We start from the raw sequence: 15411 nt of genomic DNA, 5'->3' as shown, positions 1-15411 counted from the left end.
GATGGGGTGGTAATTGATCCCATTGATGAGAATGCAACCAACCCTGATGCAGGAGATCAATTTTCTTGCCTGCTGAAGAAGAATTCATAGCAGCTACAGTATCTCTGTGTATATCCGATGAGGCAAGGCAAAAGAGGAAAACTTTCAGTACTGAGAACTGGTAGAAATCCTTCATGTAGCTCTGTGTATTTCAGAGTAAATCTGGTTGCAGTGTGCCTAAAATGCAAAGAACAGGGAAAATGTGCTCCTTTGTTTCTCATTCTTTTGCTCATATCTTTTTTTAATTTTTGAAGTTCTGCATTTTCTTCTGTGATAAATAAAGCCCCAAGAGCATGTGCTTTTCACAGCTACTAAAAATCGTCTTTCTTTACCTTGGCTTTTCCCAACCATGTACTTATTTAAATGCTGTTGTGCTTGTAATGATGTATCGTTTTGCAACTACCATTATGATCTGCTCTGGGATTTTAAAAACTGGAAGCCTATATAAATGTTTAAAAATCAATAAATAATAAAGCAGGAACTTCTGTACTGGAATGTGTCAAGTTATATTAACTTTATCAAGCATTATGGGGCACTTTCCTATTCCAGGCTTACATTTTGCTATGCTATGTTATTTATATTATATTTATATTCAACTTTTTTTCTTTTTTAAAGAATGCAGAGTAGCTTACATCATTCTGCTCCTGCTGCTCTCAATCTTATTACCTCTACAACAACCCTGTAAGGTTGGGCTGAGAATTTGTGTCTGGCCCAAAGTCACCCAGTTGGCTCCATGCCTGAGTGGGGACAAGAACCCAGAATGGCTGAGTCCCAGTTCCACGCTTCTAACCACTACATCACACTGAATTTCACCTTACATGAGTAGTCCTATAATTTAGTCATTCTAGGACAACTCCATCAACAAGATAGTAAACATTGTCCCCAAGTTTCAGCCACCTGCCTTTTTCAGTTTTCTTTTTGGTTCAGAAATATTATTTCCAATTGAAAATAAAAATTTTCAAGGTTTGGCTTCAGAAATGTTGTTGGTTACACTATGTGCAAAAAAAATTGGGTTGATGTGTATTTAAACAAACATTCCACCTTATATCTTGTGTGTTTATGAATATATTTGATATTTTAAAAATACTTCATCATGTTGCAAAAGAGCAGAAATCATATTTGGGAATGTTGCATACCCTGAAATACACTGGAATTCAGGCTGAGTCCAGAAAGACCTCAGAGGCAACAATTGTTAGAATTTTTTAGATGATGAGTGAAAGGAAGGTTTCTACCATTACCCAGGGCTAGAGTCCAGTTTTCCTTTCTAGTTTGCCTCTTGGAGGGCGTATTTCCTTTTAACATAACAAATACCCTACATGAGGTCATGATCACGGACCTTCTGTTGTTCGTGTGGTTGCGATATGGAGCAGGGACTTCATCACTGTGCCCTCATATGGAACGATATCTCCAGTGAGATCAGGCAGGTCCTAATTTGGTGTGTTTCTACTGGCAGTTAAACACATCTTTGTTTGCCCAAAGTTTTGCTGAGTGCTAACACTGTAAGCTAACCCTTGGTTATTTTATTAAATTGCTTTATAGTTTTCAGATTGTATTCTAATATAATTTTACTCATTATAGTTATTTGTTTTAAAGAAAGACAGTATAAAACATTCTGAAATAAAATATTGACTTTGTCCTTAAGATAACAATAATGAAATCATTTGTAGCTAGGCTCTGGTAAATAGGAGAGAGGTACACTTTATCCTTACCCACCATTTGACCCTGTAAATGTTTCCCTAGTTGGTTTTTCCCTAGTTGGATAACTTACTTCTGGCTTTGGAGCCCAGCTTGAGAAACAATAATTAAAAACTGCAGGAAGGTACATTGTCATGGAGAACCAGTTGGTGGGTGAAGAGCTGGCCAATCCTCTTGCCCACTCAGTTGTCACCTGTAAGCATCCCATAAATTTACATCCATGTTGCAAGTGAAATATGAAGTTGAGAACCCTTTGTTATACTTAATAATGTCTAATTCAGAGGAGCCTTCTAGGAAGTACGGCTTCCTGAAAGAGTAACTCATTCTTGTGAGAGCAAATCTGCTGTCACTATAGCCCACATTAAAGTATATTAATTACCATGGAAACCAGGCTTGACAATAGCTGCTTTTGAACAAGTACATGTGTTCTCTCTCAGACACACACACACACACGCACGCATGCACCCACCACTTTCACCTCTCCCATCCCTGTGCTTCACCTCCACTATTGTGAAAGCAGGGAAACACAGATAAAGCAACAGGCTTGAAGTGCTACTGTAGCCTCTTCTTCTCCAAAGGAACCACTAATGCTGGAACCAGTGCTGGAATGGCTGCATTTGTTTTCATAACATTTCTAAAACACTTGGGTCAAAATAAATTCTGTTGACTAATTGATTCTAGTAATTGCTAGTCCCTGCTGACTTCTTTGAACCCTTCAGTGGTGCTTTATTATAGAGTGCCCACCCCGCAATAAATATCTCAGATTAATATGGTAAATCACAAATAAATGAGGCTTAACTCAGCCTGAATCTGTCACTGGATTACACCACATTAAATTAGGAATTCCCAGTCCATATTAGGAATTCAGCAACAAATACATTACATTTCTGAGACCTGATGGTTTTGCTAGTGCAAAGGCTGTTGAGCATGTCCACTCTCTTCTTGTGCATTGTTTGCAGTTCTTCAGACCTTAAAAACAAACAAACAACAACAAAACAGTAGTGGAATTTGAGAATCAGAATGTTGCAAGTTGAAATGTGTTGAGCCAGTTTTATCAAAATACAGTGGAAGAGTGTCAGTTCATGTTGAGCATAATATATAAGAAATGGTTTATATGTTTTAGTGCAGTGGGAAGGAAGTGCAAAGGAGTAATTCCTTTTCTTACAGGTGGAATTGGAATATGAAATAGTCTGTGCTCCTGTGGCTTTAGGATTGCATTGTCACCACTGCAAAGTCAGAAATGACTTGGAAGTCTTAGAATCTTGAGAAAGAAGGTCATCAGCATATAGCAGAATTTAGAATATGAGCGACTTTACAAGGCTATCCAATATTGTTGATATTTTCTTTCTGGGTTGGAGAGGCCTGCCACCAATAGAATTCTTACAATTCTCCATTAAACATTCCAAGTTTAACCAGTGAACTCTTTCTGTGTTTTATCTTGTTAACCAAAGCCGCACACTTTCACACTTGGTGTATTTTAAGGATCTCGCTCTGCTCTCTCTATGCATTGTGTTTTAAAACTAACCATTTTAAAGCTCAACAATAATATAGAATGTTAAGTGAGGGAGGGAGGGAGGGAGGGAGACAGACTGGTCAATTGATCAACAACACTTGGGCCATACTCAAGAGTAGTGTCTGTCAAGGTTCTTGAATGTGGTATTGCAATGTTCTGTCCAGGAAAAAGTACAGGGCTAAATGTTTCTTCAACAGACTTCATTTCATTTTTCTCCTTGGACTTAGGGATCCAGGTATATAACTTTTCATACAGTTCCTGTTCATAAGAAGTTGCTCCTCATTTTTAGAGTTAAATTTGTAAGATTCTGTTCTGCACATATAACACTAACTCATGCACTGGACTATTGAACTTTGGTTTGTTGTGATGTGTGAATCCAACCACACTAACAAATCATGATTTGTTATCCATAAATACCCTAGTTGTTCACAACTCATGAACACCTAGATTGTTTGACTCACCAATTATTTGGAATTAGGTGGCAGCAAGTTTGTATACTGCTTCCTGCATGCCCGCATCTTCTGCTCCCATTCAACAAGTAAGAAATACCCATTCCTGAGTTATTGTGATGTCAAAACCTGGAAATCTGATTTTTTAAAGGGATTAAGCAACAAATTCTGGACACATTCCCTTGCTCAGACAACCCATGTTTAAATAATTCACAGATTGAAATTATATTACATATGTGGGCCATTCATATGTAAAAACAGAGCCATCAGAAGCTGGGAACATCAGAAACTGCTATATGCAGTGTCATTCCCTTGGTCCATCTACCCTTGTACTGCTGACATGAACTCACAGATACTTTGCAGAGTTTCAGGCAGGAGTCGCTCTCAGTCCTGAAGATAATAGGGATTGAACCTGGAACGTGTGCATGCAAAATGTATGCTCTACTACTGAGCCACAGTTCCTCATTGAGCTTAACTACCTGAGGGTGGCATCCAATGTGGTTGCCCGTAACTTTCCAGACTCAGAGCATTATAGGCATCTAATCAAGCACAGGAGGAGTGCAATGGCAAGGATTTGCAGAGTGCTCTGCAGCCCTGTCTTCTGTGCAAGAGACATGGAAGGCTGATTCTGGCCATCTATAGTTATCATCCCTCTTAATTAGCAGGAAGCACTATGGAGATCCTTGCGTACCTGTGGATACTTGTTCCTCCTCTTTACAGCCTCCACACTAGCCTATCCCACACTACCTCTGCACTGACTGCCGGGGCGGAGGGAGGGTGCGCTGAAGGCAGAACCCTAGCCCCAACCTCTGAACATATTTCCAAAGTGGGAGCTGGGATACCATCTAGTGGCCATAGGATTGTGCCCTTAACTGTGCAGCAAACCCTTTCATGTACTCTTCCTTACCAGGGGAGGCTGAACTCTCTCATCTTTCTCTGCCTGACAGTCATGGTAGGCCCTTCTCCTTCACTGTCTAATGAGAAATGAGGCCTTGGCCAGATGCCCTACATGAGTCGTCTTCTTCCATGGGTCTACCACCTCCTTGTTGAACATAAGACACGAGACGACCCCTGCTGGATCAGACCAAGAGTCCCTCTAGTCCAGCATTTTGTTCACACAGTGGCCAGCCAGCTTCCCACCAGCAAGACAGGAGTGCAAGCACACCCTCCACCAATTTCCTCTGCAACTGATATACACAGGCATAGGGTCTCTGATTCTGCTGGTAGCATATATAGTCATCAGGACTAGCAGTCCCTGATAGCTTTCTCTATAACTTGCCCAACTCCCTTTTAAAGCCATCCAAATTGGTGGACATCAGTACATCTTGTGGAGCAAATTTCATCATTTATCTGTGCACGAGTGTGAAGAAGTGGCCTTTTAATCTGCCCTGCGTCATTCACCAATCAGCTTCATGGGATGACCCTGGATTCTAATATTGTAAAAAGAGGGAGGAAAATCTTACCCGCTTGAACCACACCGTGCACAACGTAGTACATCTCCCCATTTTTATCTCATGTCTCCACTTACTTGCCTTCCTCACCCTTTTTATCTATGAATGGTGAGGCCAAAGGGACTACAGGTAGACAACCAAGGGGCTGCATCAAGGGCTCTGTGAGGGTGCTGTATGTTTCTGACACCCAATGTATAGTATCCCAAGTTCCTTAGAGGAAGGGTGGAACAATTAGAAATGCAAAGGCTGAGAAAACATCCAAAGGTATCTGTTTAAAAAAAGAAAGAAAACCGCCTTTGTTTCCTCTGTCCAAATCTAGGACGGTGGGGGGAGGGGGGAACCACTAAGGAAATAAATTTTTTAAAAATCTGTTTTTCCAGGCCTTTGTATCTCTGGTGATGTATCCTTCAATTTACAAAACTATTTGCATGGATGTGCTGGTTGCTGAAGTGGCAGAAGGGAAGGGACAAGAGGGAGGGGTGTTTGAGACAGAAAACAGACTGTGGTGGTGAACATGTTGCTGGACTTCCACCCAAAATATCTTGTGAGAGCAGAGATTCATGGCAGACAGAATTGCTGCCTCCCAAGGTTGTGGTATCCAGCATGAGCAATAACTACTTAAGGGTGCATCCTATCCACGAGGCATGCGGGGAGCAGCAGAGCTTTTTTCTGTCTCAACAAGCATAGGACTGCGCACCGAACCATCCCGATCGTCGCAGAAAGCAAACTTGCTTCTCTGGAGGCATTCTGAGTGACAGAGGCGGGGAGGAGATGCAGATGTAAAATCCAGAACTCAAGCACCGAAACAAGCCAAGCCAGGTCCACCTCTGCACAGCAGTGATGAAGTGCAAGAGAATGAGAGGCGGGCTGGTGATGCCTGAACAGAAAGCAAATATTCTTTATTGTACACAGTACAGAACGTAATGCAGCTTTTGCAGGAGATATACGATATGGCCCTGCTCAGGCAATAGCCATTTCACATCAATCCTCAGATTAACCCTTTCTGTACTATAGACTTCCCATACCAAAATTTTAAATGAAAACAAACACAGCTAACCCCACTGGTTTGGTTAAGCCCTGGGCCAAAATAGGGAGGGGGAGCACGTGGCAGCATATGCCACTGCCCTGTGCTTTGTGACAGGCCACATGATACATTCTTGGGGGGAGGTGCTGAGTCATCTACAAAGAGTTAATCTTCATATTTTAAAAAAGTGAAGTTAGTCCAAAAAAAAAAACCCAACCCAGCAAACAAAGTTATCAAAGACAAGAAAAAAAAAAAAAAGAAATCCTATACAGCATTTACAACAAAACATAGGAGCCTGTAGGGAAAGGTAATAATATTTGGGTCAAGCATCTTACAGGTACATTCCAATGAGGGTCAGAAGAATTTCTGAAGGATCCAGATATATATACCGTATTTTTTGCTCTATAAGGCGCACTTTTTCCCCCTCAAAAGGGGAAATGTCTGTGCGTCTTACGGAGCGAATGTGTGTGTGCCCAACGCCCGGGATGCTGCCAGCCCGCGTGCACCATGTGGCACTACCTGGCTGGCACGTGCTCGGCGTGCCCTGCTCCGCACCCCCCCCCCCGGCACAGGCGAGAGCTGTGCCGCTTAGGGGGAGGCGTGCGGAGGAGCAGCAGCTGCAGGCTTTAACTCGTCGGCCGCACGAAGAGATGGACTGCTCACCCCCACTGCCTGGGAAGACCTGCCACCGCTGGCACGCTGCCAGCCCGGCTGCACCACACCTGGCCGGCACGCGCTCAGCGCACCCTGCTCCGCCTCCCTCCCCCGGTGCAGGTGAGAGCTGTTAATCACAGGTCGGTGTGTGTTTTCAAATGGCAACCCGTCTTTTAATGAAGCCCATGGGGAAGTGATGGGGAATGTGCCTGTGATTATCAGGAAGCTTTCCATGGATCCCTCCTCTAAAAACTAGGTGCGTCTTATGGTCAGGTGCATCTTATAGAGCGAAAAATACGGTAGGAGCCTGTAGGGAAAGGTAATAATATTTGGGTCAAGCATCTTACAGGTGCATTCCAATGAGGGTCAGAAGAATTTCTGAAGGATCCAGATATATATATATGTGTGTGTGCGTGCGTACGCGTGTGTGTATACACCCACACTGAACAACTTGCACCTCCTCCCCTTCTTTAAATTTTTACAAATCCAAGTTATGGGGGGGTTTGTCTTCTAAAAAAAATCCTCTTAAAATATTCAACTTGCATGAAGCATCTGAAAAGAGTGTAGCACAACTTACAGTTAGGCTACAGGTATGTTTGTGTACACCTTTTGTGTCTCTGGCTCACGCACTCGGGGAGAGCTGAAAACAGGTAAGCTCTGCAGTAAGAAGACAGTATGCTGCCGTCAGGTTGGAACTGGGCCACCCGGGGGAGTTCAATGGCTGGGGCTGCCTAGCATTACATACCTGCGGGGCCTCCTCCGCCACCCTGCCATAAGATCAAGCACCCTTTGCATGGGTGCCACCCGAAGCAAGAAAGTGGCAGCGCTGCCAAAAGGAGTAACTGCCTTAGGTACAAAAAATCTACAAAAATCTGGTTACAAATGTTGCCCCTCAGCATAAAAAGAGTCCTGGCTAATCCCCCTCCCCATGTCCCCCACTAAAAGCAACAAGCCATCCATGCACAGCCTTGTAATGGAGAGGGCGGCCAAGGTCCACTGGGCTCATGGGGATCTGGTGCTTTAAGTGCTGTCCTTTAGTGTGAGTTGCTTATTACAGGCCAAGACATGAATGCAAAATCAAATTTAAAAAAGGAAAGAACTGGAAGAAAAGGCTTCCTCAGATTGAAGAGCTGTGCACTGAGAGCCCAGAGTGGGCCGGGCTAATTCAGGCATCCCAGAAGCACCTCACTAATCCATGACCCATTCCAGAAGGGCTTACACTGCACCTGATCTTCCTTCCTGCTGCAAATCCAAGCCCTTTCCATTATACAAGGTAGATACAAGGATTGTCGTCGTTACATAGCATATTTTCTTGACAATTTACTCATGTCCGGTCTATACCAGTCCTGCAAACTTGTACGTCACACACGCCCCTAGCCACAGGGCCCAGAAGGCATCCCCACTGGACTACCACCCCTTCCCCGCAGTCACTCTTCATGGCTGCAGCCGAAGCAATCAGCAACTGGAGGGTCCTACTTGCTAGCCATGCTATTGTCTTATCTTCAAGTTGGAGGGCCCTGACATATTTTAGGCTCTTCTGATAATATTTGCAAAGAGCAGTTTTTGTTTTTTGTTTTAAATGAACATCAGAAATTCTTTACAAAAACCATTTGCCCTTATTAGTTGGAGTTGGAGTCTCTAACATCAGTTTTCCACTGTTGAGCAAGTCAGTAAGCAAAGCCCTCGGCATAGGGGAGGTTGCTGCAGTGATCCGGGTCCAGGAGGTATGCAGAGTTATCTTCAAAGTGTGTCAGAGGTAAGGTGTCATCTTCATTCACGTGGCAGTCTGGTTCAGCTTTTAAAAATGGGCGCTGGTTGTCAGGGAAGGCCATGGAGAAGAGGGCATCAGGATCACAAACAAATTTGTAGACATACCGTTCTCCAGCCACCTGGAAGAAAAGGAAGACGTTTCTGTTAGGGCTGAGTTTGGGCTTGTGGAATCTACCGTTTTAGTCAGGAGAACCATTTGGAATGTGAACATGTGTTGTGGATGTGTCCAGTGCTTTTTTTGTTAAAAAAAAAAAAATGGTGCTGGAACTCATGTCTTGGAGTCACACTTTTACACTAAAAAAGATTTTCAATTCACCAACTTTTTTTGAAATAAATTGGTTATTATTTACCTTTTGCACGTAGCCAGTCATTCTACACACACATAAACATAATGGTCGTCGCCGGCAGTAAGCACTCAGCACACGACCACACAACCAATTCCAAGCCGAGCAGCGTCCCAAGCCGAGCAGCACCCTCACAATCAGCACGGACACACAAGCAGCCCGCAGGCACTATTTTAATGATTTTTGCCGCTGACCTGCTACGCTCGACAGGCGATTCAAAATCACTTCATAAAACCCATTGGAAAAATCCATCAAAAAAGGTGCCGGAACGCTGTTCCGGTGCGTTCCATGACAAAAAAAGCCCTGGATGTGTCACATAATTAATACTGCATGTGAACCTGTCTGGTTTTGAAATGGCGGACATGACAACTTGGCCACTCACCAGGCACTCCTTTCTTCAAAGGTAAACTGCAAAGAAAAGTAACTTGCCCAGGACCGCAAGAATAAAGGCAGGGGTGGGGTCTCAACTCCAAAGCACTAAACCACTCTTTTAAGCCCAAATACAGACATTGCTGAAAGGCAGCACTGGGTTTTGCCTTATACCAGCTGGCCAGTTACAACAGATAAAGTAACTGCAAGAACCTTGCAAAATAAAATAAAAACTAGGAGGTATTGTAGGCACCAACAGAGGTGTTCAAAGGCACACTGGTGTGCATGGGCACCATGCTGGAAGCCCCACCAGAACCCTGAGGGCTACTAATCAAAGGCAGGCATGGAAGAATGAGGTAGGCAAGCAAGTCAATTACCACTCGCACTGCATGATCCATACCTTCTCTATCTTAGTCATTAGAGTCCCTGATCTAACAAGTTGGGCTGAATAAAGGCTAGGTGAAGGCAACCTATTTATGAACAGTTAAGAACAAGGGTAGGTGTGACAGATTGTCTTCTTTACATGCAATTCTCCTTGCTATTATTGAATGTATGGAAAACAATGGTCCTTGATGTATATCCCTCAGAGAGTCAGTAGATCATCAACTCTGACCTGTTCCTGAATTACAGTAATACAAGGAAGAAGGGGCAGTGGTGTGCGCGTGAGTGAGAGAGAGAGAGAGAGAGAGAGAGAGAGAGAGAGAGAGAGAGAGAGAGATATGGATCTATTGCCACAAAAGAATGAAAAATACAAAGTTATTTGGGATAGACAAGAAGTGAAGAGTTATTGTGATATAATAGTTCTACGATATCCTTTTTTTTAAAAGTAATATTTCTAGTCCCTAAGATTAAAAAGACAGAAAGTGAGTAGGATGGAATCTGAGCAAGATTTCTGGTGATTGGGCAACACTCTGTCTTTCTGCTGTAGAACTGTATTTTATTTTCAAAACAGTCTACTCAGCTCTTGCAATATTCCCTTCCAGAAGAAATATATTGCAGGGAGGAAGTACTGAGAGCCATAAAGTGGGTTAACACAATGCAACAGCCCATCATAGGCGACAAACTTCAGTGGGTTGTTGTGTCATGCAAACTTGGACCAAATCCTGTAGGGTGACTTGCTTGAGGGCAATGACTCATGGCATGTTCTGGAGGTTGTGATCCCCATGCTGGGATGTCATGCCTTGAAAGTTTGGTCTTTTGACTGATTCAGACCAACTCAATAATCATGGGCAGAAGAAATCAGCCAGGGAGCTGCTTGGCAAGAATGACAAAAGCACATTACCACTCATGCCACGCTTGTTGGGGCTGCTGCCAGTTACAAGAGCCCCAAAGTGCCAACAACTGCCCTGGTGCCCCCTGATGCAATTGTGAGCTCTTTTTTGCTTGCTGTGCCTTTTTCAGATTGTTATTTTTTTCTAAGTTGGCCTTGTGCAACTGTGGAGGTGTACAGTTCTGCTAGTCCAAAAAGGGGAAGTCTTGAATGGGCACTCTCCTGAGTGATAATTAATATCAAGGTACCATCCCTGGGCACTGACCTCCAGAAGCTGCAAATAGGTTTACTGTGGATTTTGCTTTCCTCCAAAAGCTGTCAGAAGAGGAGCTATCAAGGGAAAGCAGAGCCATGAGTGATCTTTGCAAAAGGGGGTGGTCAGTAGGTCACCCCTTTCACAGTAAGGTCCTCTACTTCTTTTGACTGGTCATGACCCTTTTCAGCATCTGGCATCCTTTCTACTTTTCTCCAAGGTTCTAAATGCTCAGGAAGTTGACATCATGTAAGTCATCTCCTTCTACAGGGGCAGGGAGTTTTGACAGCTGTCACAACTCAGGCTTCCTTTTAAAATGGATTTTTTTGGACAGAGGTAATTAGGGATCTTCCATAGGGACATAAGATATATCCATTCTCTAGTTACATTTTGCCTCATGCAGGATAATACATTTACCAAGTAATTGTCACCTGAATGAAAATTCACACTATGAAAAAGGAAAGAGGGAGCAGCTAGAAAATGGCCAGGTGCAACAAGGAGCAAGACTTGTGACTCATTATTTTCTATGCACCAATTGCAAGAGAAATGAGGATGCAGGTGGGTGGGCAGGTGACAGAACAATCTCATTTTCCCCTGCAACTCTCCAGTGTGGTCTGGTGGCAGGAAGGGTGTTGGTTCCCATTTGGCCATGCAGCTCACAGGGTGACTTTGGTTCAGTCACTGACTCTCAGCCTAATCTACCTCAGAGGATAGCTGTGAAGATAAAATGGAAGGGAGGACTATATCCATTTCCCTGGTTTCCTTGCAAGAGGAAATAAGATGCAATATAAATATGATAATAAATACATATTATTAGCCATATTTCAAGTTGTTACACTGTGCCTTGGAATCTAGAAAATGAAGTATTTCCATAAAAAAGTACATTCCTGAAGGAAAACATGTAGATTGTGCAAATGCACGAGAACTAGATTTGCTTTTTTTGGACTGTATATTGATTGGAAAGACACCAAGAAAGAGTATGCTGGCTGCTTTTTCTTAATTATGAAGATGGAACTGAAAGGAGGCTAGTCCTGAAAAATGAGTCATCTATGAGCCAAAGACTGTTCTTTTATAGCTACCATCTCCTCACGTAGCAGAGTTGTTCAGAACAAGAAGCTGAGCCACTTACCTTTTGCATGATGCCTTTTTCATAGTAGTAGCGAAGAGAACGACTGAGCTTGTCATAATTCATAGCTGGCCGATTCTTCTGGATTCCCCAACGACGGGCTACCTAAGAAGGGGAAAATACAATCATGAATCATGAAGCTCTGTGAAACTTGTTCATTTCCTGGTATGACTAAAATAGTTTTAATCTCTTTGAGACAAAGCCCCTCATCTAGAAAAAAATAAGGAAAATGGCAAGACCACAAATGCATGAAGTTCCAAGTTACTTCTACAAAAGACTTCAATTCTTTTTCTCAGAAAACTTATGGCCACAGAGTAATCACAGACATGCCCCCTTCCCATGCACATGTCAAGAGAATCAAAGAACAGCAGAAAGTAGATTGCCAGATATTTGATGCATCAACTCACGGGCACAGCCAAAGTTCAAGAATGGCGGGAGCTGAAACCCAGAACACTTGGAGATTTAATATATGCCCCTCCTTAACATATGGCACTGGATTCTACTGGCTCCTCAACTGAGGCAGTGCCTGATTGAGTGTGCCTGGGTTTCTTGGGAGAAGTAGCTGCTTGTGAAAGTCCAACTACCCCATATTTCAGTACCCAGTTCCTTCTCCAGTACCTCCAACTGCAAGGCATATCCATTTTTGTCTAACAATTTCCCCCACACTAGCCAAGAAGCTTGAAATTTCTCAAAGATGTAGTATTTGTTAAAAGGCAGAATTGCATTTATTGACTCAACCTGCTTACCTGAGCAATATTTTGCAATTATTTGTGGGTAAGATTAGAGTCCATTACCACTGCAGTATCAAGGCTTTTAGTTGTAACTTTTTAAAGAAACTTTTCCACCATAACAGCTGGTGTCATGGCATCACATTTTGCAGAGTTCCCTAAACATGGAACCATGATGCTGGAATTGGAACTCCATATTCCATCAGCAAGACTGCTTAGTATCTTGCCCGAAAAACTGCTGCACTCACGTCACAGTGCTAACCAGATCAGCCATATTTTTTTCCATAAATATACCACTGGGATCAGTAGAAGAAGTGATCCTACAGCTTTTAGTACTCATGTCATTCAAAATCAATTCCTTCTTGGAGAATTAATCAGGAAAAAAGTGGGCAACTAGCATGGGCAGAAAGTAGGTGTTCGATAAACCCATTAAGCACTTGCGTTCTGCAAGGGTTCTCCAAATATGTCAATGTCACTTGTTTTATTAATAGGTTAGAGATGCATCACTAAACTGTGTGCCACTTACAACAAAATTATAGCAGAAAAAACCTTCAGCCACGAATAAGCTAAGCTGAGACACACCAAGAGATAAAACTGGAACCACCTCAGCTCCCCTGGAACTTCCAAGATCTACTTGCTTCTTTGCAAAGTCATTGAGAAGCTGCAGCTCGAGGTTGCATATTGACCAACCAACCATTAGCATGTCACACTTATTGACTGCAAAGGAAACAACAGCCAGCAACACATGAGATCAGAAAGCCTCGCAGAGGTATGAGTGTGCTCCTAATGGGTTCTGAGAGCACTGATTCAATTCTAATATGATTCTGGAGCAGTTTTGTAGAGGGGATTACTCATTTCAGCTCTCTTTGGAAGCAGAATCTGATGACATAAACTGGTTGCCAAACAACCCTCTGTTTCCTGGGGGATTTCAGGAATGGACAATCATCTAGGCACTTGGAGAAGATTAATGGGATTTCCTAGCACTAAGTGCACTGAGGCAGCCAACATTCACCTGCGGCATTGCAAAGGCCCAGAACAGCAGTGAGAGCCAAATACATCGGGTGTTTTCAACGGCATCAACAGCTACATTCATGCAATGCACCAGGCAAACTAGCTTTCCTATCAGAAAAAAGAAATAGGGAGGATGTGAGATGCAAGGATGAATTAAACAGGCACATCCTCATCCTCCTCATCAGAGAAGCACTGCACAGTTCCTTTACATACTTCTTCCCATATGCCTCCTGGCTTGTGCTCTGTCGGTTGCAGAGCTTCAATGAATGCCACAGGAAAAAGTGCAACAGAGGTGCTAGCCCAGCTCCCCTTTACTCTCACCTGCTCCTGTCCTCCTGTCAAATTTGGATCCCTCTCCCTCACACCCTATGGAGGAATGCATTTGGAGCCAGCTACAACTGTGTGTACATAACAGGGATTCATGAATTCAATAGCACATCAGTGACTGCAGTGTCAAAGAAGGAAAAGACGCAAACCCAGTGCTATGCTGCCCTTCTCTTTTAAGCTGACACATTGCAACAGGCCTCTCAATAACACATAGCATGACGGTTTCCCCTTGCTGGCTCCAGGGTGGTTCATTTTGCATGTTGAGACACCAGCTTGCTGCATATGTATGCAACAGCAGGAAAAGAGTAGAGCGCATTGTCAATGCACAGATTTCAAGCAGCCATGGAGCTGTTGTTATATAATCCTCTCTCAACCCCCAGGCTTTGATTAGGGCTCAATCACCAGGAAAGAGCTTCCTCTTGCTGCTATACAAGCGCAGTACAGAAAGCCACAAGCTCCTTCAAAGTGCTTCTCATCCTCTCACTGGGCAATGCTGCCACAGAAGACAACATGTGGAGAACAGAGGTGTCCCATGCAAAGCCTCGTACAGCAGGAGCAAGGGCTGGCAAAGGAGTTGCTCATCTCCCACTTGTGTTCCCCTCGCCTTCTCACCGAAGAATTGCCAGGCAGTACAGACCCATGGTTAAAGTGCTCTTGAGATCAAAGCGCATGCCTTTTCAAAACAGAGAGGGAGTGAAGCGGCAGAGTATCAAAGACCTTTTGACTGGAGGGGGCTGCCAAATTGTTGTTTGAAAAAAACCACAATTTCCATGCAGAGTGTACTGTATATTATGGATAATTACCCACCATGCACTGCTTGACTGTGCAGCTGGTTTCAATTATTAGCCAAACAGCTTCCTCCTCTGCATCACTCAGCACAACCCAGCACACCACAAGATTCCTTTCAGTAATTTCAGGGGTTTATTTACAAAACCAGTGTCTCCACAGGGCGACAACAGAGCAAAGCCTATAACAGTGAAAATGAACAAAAAAGCCTTTTTCACAGCACAGCCAAGTGTCTGAAGCTTACTGAGAAAAGCAACTCCCCTCACCAAAAGAGTGGGGCTGGGAAGGGAAAGGGAGGAGCCAATACAAACAAAACTGGAGGCACAAGAAATTTACCCCTGAAAGCATGCTAGCTGGGAAGTGAATAGCAGTAATGACAAAAACAGTCGCATGCTGTCCCAGTGTGTGTTCTCTAGTCTGGTATCTACCAAACGAGTATGAACAAAATTCCCATAATTTCTAGCCAGTATGGCGATGGCTGGGAATTCTGACTTGCAGTCCAATTCATCTGGAGGGTGCAAGCTTGGAGAAGTCTGATTTAAAACCTACAGTAATAATCAATGAACCAATCATTGCTACCTTTTCAGATTAATTTTTTAAAT

The 15411-nt window shown here is 43.4% G+C and overlaps 1 protein-coding gene across 1 annotated transcript in view; it reads right to left on the bottom strand.

Annotated features, from left to right (window-relative positions):
* Window positions 1-7052: 7052 nt before the first annotated feature.
* ETV5 (ETS variant transcription factor 5) overlaps window positions 7053-15411 on the bottom strand; it is a 51112-nt gene continuing 42753 nt past the window's right edge. Inside the window, exons 12-13 of the mRNA XM_044434581.1 lie at window positions 11961-12062; window positions 7053-8714 (exon numbers count right to left, since the gene is read on the bottom strand). Of these exons, the coding sequence (XP_044290516.1) occupies window positions 8493-8714; window positions 11961-12062 (324 nt within the window). The 3' untranslated portion in view covers window positions 7053-8492. The remainder of the gene's footprint in view (window positions 8715-11960; window positions 12063-15411) is intronic.

Source organism: Varanus komodoensis, unplaced genomic scaffold (genome assembly GCF_004798865.1).
Source record: "Varanus komodoensis strain SLA01 unplaced genomic scaffold, ASM479886v1 scaffold1, whole genome shotgun sequence".
Taxonomy (NCBI): Eukaryota; Metazoa; Chordata; class Lepidosauria; order Squamata; family Varanidae; genus Varanus; species Varanus komodoensis.
The sequence above is the reverse complement of the archived record's forward strand: the minus strand, read 5'-3'. Positions and strand labels throughout refer to the sequence as shown.